General features: G+C 38.7%; 1 protein-coding gene across 1 annotated transcript in view; it reads left to right on the top strand.

Annotated features, from left to right (window-relative positions):
- Positions 1-3,671, top strand: part of CFAP58 (cilia and flagella associated protein 58) — a gene marked incomplete at its 5' end in the record, with an annotated part of 46,047 nt that overhangs the window by 6,499 nt on the left and 35,877 nt on the right. Inside the window, one exon of the mRNA XM_009585456.1 lies at positions 504-695. Within this exon, the coding sequence (XP_009583751.1) occupies positions 504-695 (192 nt within the window). The remainder of the gene's footprint in view (positions 1-503; positions 696-3,671) is intronic.

Here is a 3,671-nt window from a genome sequence, read left to right as displayed (position 1 = left end):
GGGAAAGAAATTTCAAAGTGGGACCAGAAAGGTGATTTTGTAAAGATGGTATATTGGTGTTTTCTGTTTAATCCTTATGCATAATTTTAAACCAAGCTTGGTTAATTTACAGTTTGAACTTGCTATTTAGGACATGAGAAGGAAGAGTATTTGGCTTTATTATTTGTTTTACTGGCTATTGGCATGCTTTACAATCTAAATGCCTTAAAGCTGGTAAGGTTTTTCCAGTCATTAGTTATATCCACTTGTAAACAATCCTATCCATTTTTTTTGTAATGCAGACACTAGTGTTTTAACCTCAAATCAGAAAAAGCACTATTTAGCAGCTCTGTTAGAGATTTTTTAAAAATCAGATTGGAGGCTCAAGTATTTCAACTGAACAAATTAGATAAGGGGTAATAACATTGGGAAGTCCGTAATCCACTTAGACAATGGCATGTTTTTGTCAGTGGTGGCAATGTTGCCTTTTCAGCTCAAGAGTCATTATTTTGTGTCCGCTGTAGAACTTGGTCAAGGCTACCAGTGCCACTCAGAAGCAGATAAATTTGGTGAAGCTCCATGAACAGTCGAAGAAGAACTTGCAAGAAGAAATCCAAAATTATAAGAATGAAGCTCAGAAACAAAGGAAGATTATTTACCAATTGGAGAAGGAGAGAGATTGTTTCATCAATGAAACTAGTGAGCTCAAACAGAAGGTAGGAACAGCTTTTTGCGCAAGTGTCTTACTCTCAAAACTGTAAAGATGATATATTCGTTTCCTAACGTGCCAGTGGGAGGAAGCTTAGATCAGTGGTCTTCACACAGTTTACAAAGATTTCTTCTTGTCAGTGCATATTGGCTGCTACTGTTTCAGGTCTCTCTGGGGGAACCTCATCAATGGGTGTGTATTATATGAGAGACTTGGAGTACAGCCACGTATTTCTCTTATTCAGGATCATTTGGGAAGTGAATCTAGGGCTGGAGTACAAACCAAGGCCTCTGACTTCTTATACCTGAGTCCCACAATTGAAACTCTCGTATGCAGTTGGAAATTACTCTTTGATTGTTCTGTCTTATCTGCAAAGAACCTTATCTTGCATACTACTGGTGTCCTTAAATTGAGGCCAGTGAGAGCTGACAGTGCTCGACACCTGTGTAAGAGACTTAGCATTTTGAAGGATTACTCCCATTATGTGAAAACATCTGAACACATTCAAGCTAGTCTGCAAAACAGAAGTTTTCCAGGAACAGTTGCAGAGAAGCTCTGCATAAAATTTGTGTTGCCTGCTGCCTATTATTATGTACAACTTTATTCCTCACGGTATACTCAGGAACATGGTTGTAACGTGTTCCATTAATTGCTGAAGATCACATTGAAAGGCCCTCCATGAAGTTCATTGATTTACTGGGATTAGCTTTCAAGTCGCTTTGACCCACAAATTATCTGCTATCTTTCCTCTTTAAAATTATCCTTTCCAACATCAAGTGACCAGGGGCTTTTAAATAATTTTTTTAAATAGCATATGCTGCCTTGTCTGGAATACCTTTTGTCATTTTGTTGGAATAATATTTCACAAAAGTGAGATTTTTCGTTGTGGCAAAGTCATATTTTGCATCTTTCCCTCATAGTGCATTTCTAACAGTATAGATATGAGTTAAGAACATTGTAAACTAGGGCCAGGGAGTAGTTCATAACACTCAGCACTACAAGGCTCTTGCTTTCAATTCTGATTAGGGGTGCTCACAATATTTTGAGGGTGAAAATGACAAATGTTTGCTTGTTTAGTTTTATTTTTTTCCCCTGTCACTTCAGATGCAAATTTTCTGTCACTTCTTAGAAGGCAGAGACTCAGTAAATGGGTTATGACACTTCATCTTTTTGTATAATGATGCCTGTGTCGTGATTGCAAGTTTCCGAAAGACTTGCATGCTTCTGTGGTTGACTAAAGGGGCAATTCGTGACTCAGCTTGCAGGTGAGGAGCAGCAGGAGAGTTCTGAGCACAAGAGTATGTGAGACAATAGTCTTGTCCCTGCAGAGGTTCCCTACATGAGATTACTCATTGTTTGGAAGGATAAGACAGGGCAAAACACAGGGTAGAAGGAAGACATAAGATCAGGATCACTAGTTAATATTTAGGTTCACTGTTTGACCTATGCAGATGGGTAACTTGAGAAACTGTGACAAAACTACAGGAGCCATTTCACAACTGGTGGGGAATGAGCTACTTATGGGCAGTAATCATATGGCCAGTCAATGCTCTTCCGTCACCTTCTACCATCAAGCCAGCTCTGAAGGAGCTCACTGCACACCTTCTGAATTGTGTAAGAGCTGGTAAAGAGCCAGACCCATCTAAGTCCAAAGACTTCTTGGAACTCCTGCAAGGCAGACAGAGCCATGCTGGCTCTGAAAGCTGTCTGGTTATTTACAGCTGGACAGAATCTACAGAGCTGCAGAATTCCTCTTTCAAAATCATCATTTACTACTGGGTAACTGATGAACAGTCAGCAAAGTTATATCCACAACAGTAAAAGATTGTAGTGGTGAGAATTCATGCTAAACTTGCTCTTTTAATTATTGGCCTGTCTGACTGCTCATTTGTACCCTTTTTAAGCCAGTATCACTTGTTGAATAGTCTTACTTCTAGATTAGCCAGCACAAATGAGAAAAAAATCTGGCTCTTCGCTCTTTGTTGTGTAGCCTGTATTACTGAGCTACAACTGTTAGTAGAATATTTCTTTTTTGAATTGAAATTCTTAGATTATGAAATCTTAGTTTCCCTGTGGAAGGTTTAAGCTGCTGGAGAGAAAGCAGTGAAGTATACCCTTCAGTCTCATCTGAAGTGTTCCCTGACTGAGCCTTATGAGAGCTTACAAAAACAGTCTCTAATATGTTGTTTTTTCAAAAAAAGCCATTTACAATGTTAAGTTTGCAGTTTAACAACATATCCAGGAAAATTAGAAAACACATTTACTTTTTAAAATTCGCATAGTCTTTTGGAAAACCAAATGCTCAACAGGCGTATCATTAAGACCATAGCAGCACTTCTCGGAGTGGTTAAATAAAGGTAAGCAAATAAGGACGGCACCATTACTGGAGATCTTGAGTAGGTTCACTGAACTAAACAGGTAAGCAACAGTAGATGATAGTTAAGTGTATAGATAAAAAACTGTGAGGGTACAGAAGAAAACTATGAATACTTAATGCTTTCTGCTTTTAGCTTTGGCCCCTCATTGCCAAAGCTGAGAGGTGTAGCGTGCTCTCAACTAAATCAGAATTGAGGATGCTCAGCCTCCCACAGGGCTCTGTTAGGAAAAATTGCATGTATCTTTTCTGTATTTTTAAGGGAGAATTATTTGGGTTTAATCATTCCTGAAAAAGCAGAGTCAGCATCCATCCTTTCTGAGCACAACTCAGAAAACTTAGTCCACAAGCTTATTGCACTTATGTTGTATCAAAACCAAGTAAAAGACTTACAAATGCAGTGACCTACTTTCCAATCTTGCTCCAGCCTATGATCACCATAGTGCAGATAGAAGACATGCCTTATTGATTTCTTCTCACTGCTATTACTATTGGCATGTTGTTTTAACAGAAAAGGAAAAGGCAGGAGTATGTTATAAAGTGGGACTGTGTTTTTTTGTATTGCACTGTAAGCAGTTCCTGGGATCCTCTACAGTCAGCTACAAATGT

This window comes from Fulmarus glacialis, unplaced genomic scaffold (genome assembly GCF_000690835.1).
Source record: "Fulmarus glacialis isolate BGI_N327 unplaced genomic scaffold, ASM69083v1 scaffold8249, whole genome shotgun sequence".
In the NCBI taxonomy this organism is placed as follows: Eukaryota; Metazoa; Chordata; class Aves; order Procellariiformes; family Procellariidae; genus Fulmarus; species Fulmarus glacialis.
The sequence above is the reverse complement of the archived record's forward strand: the minus strand, read 5'-3'. Positions and strand labels throughout refer to the sequence as shown.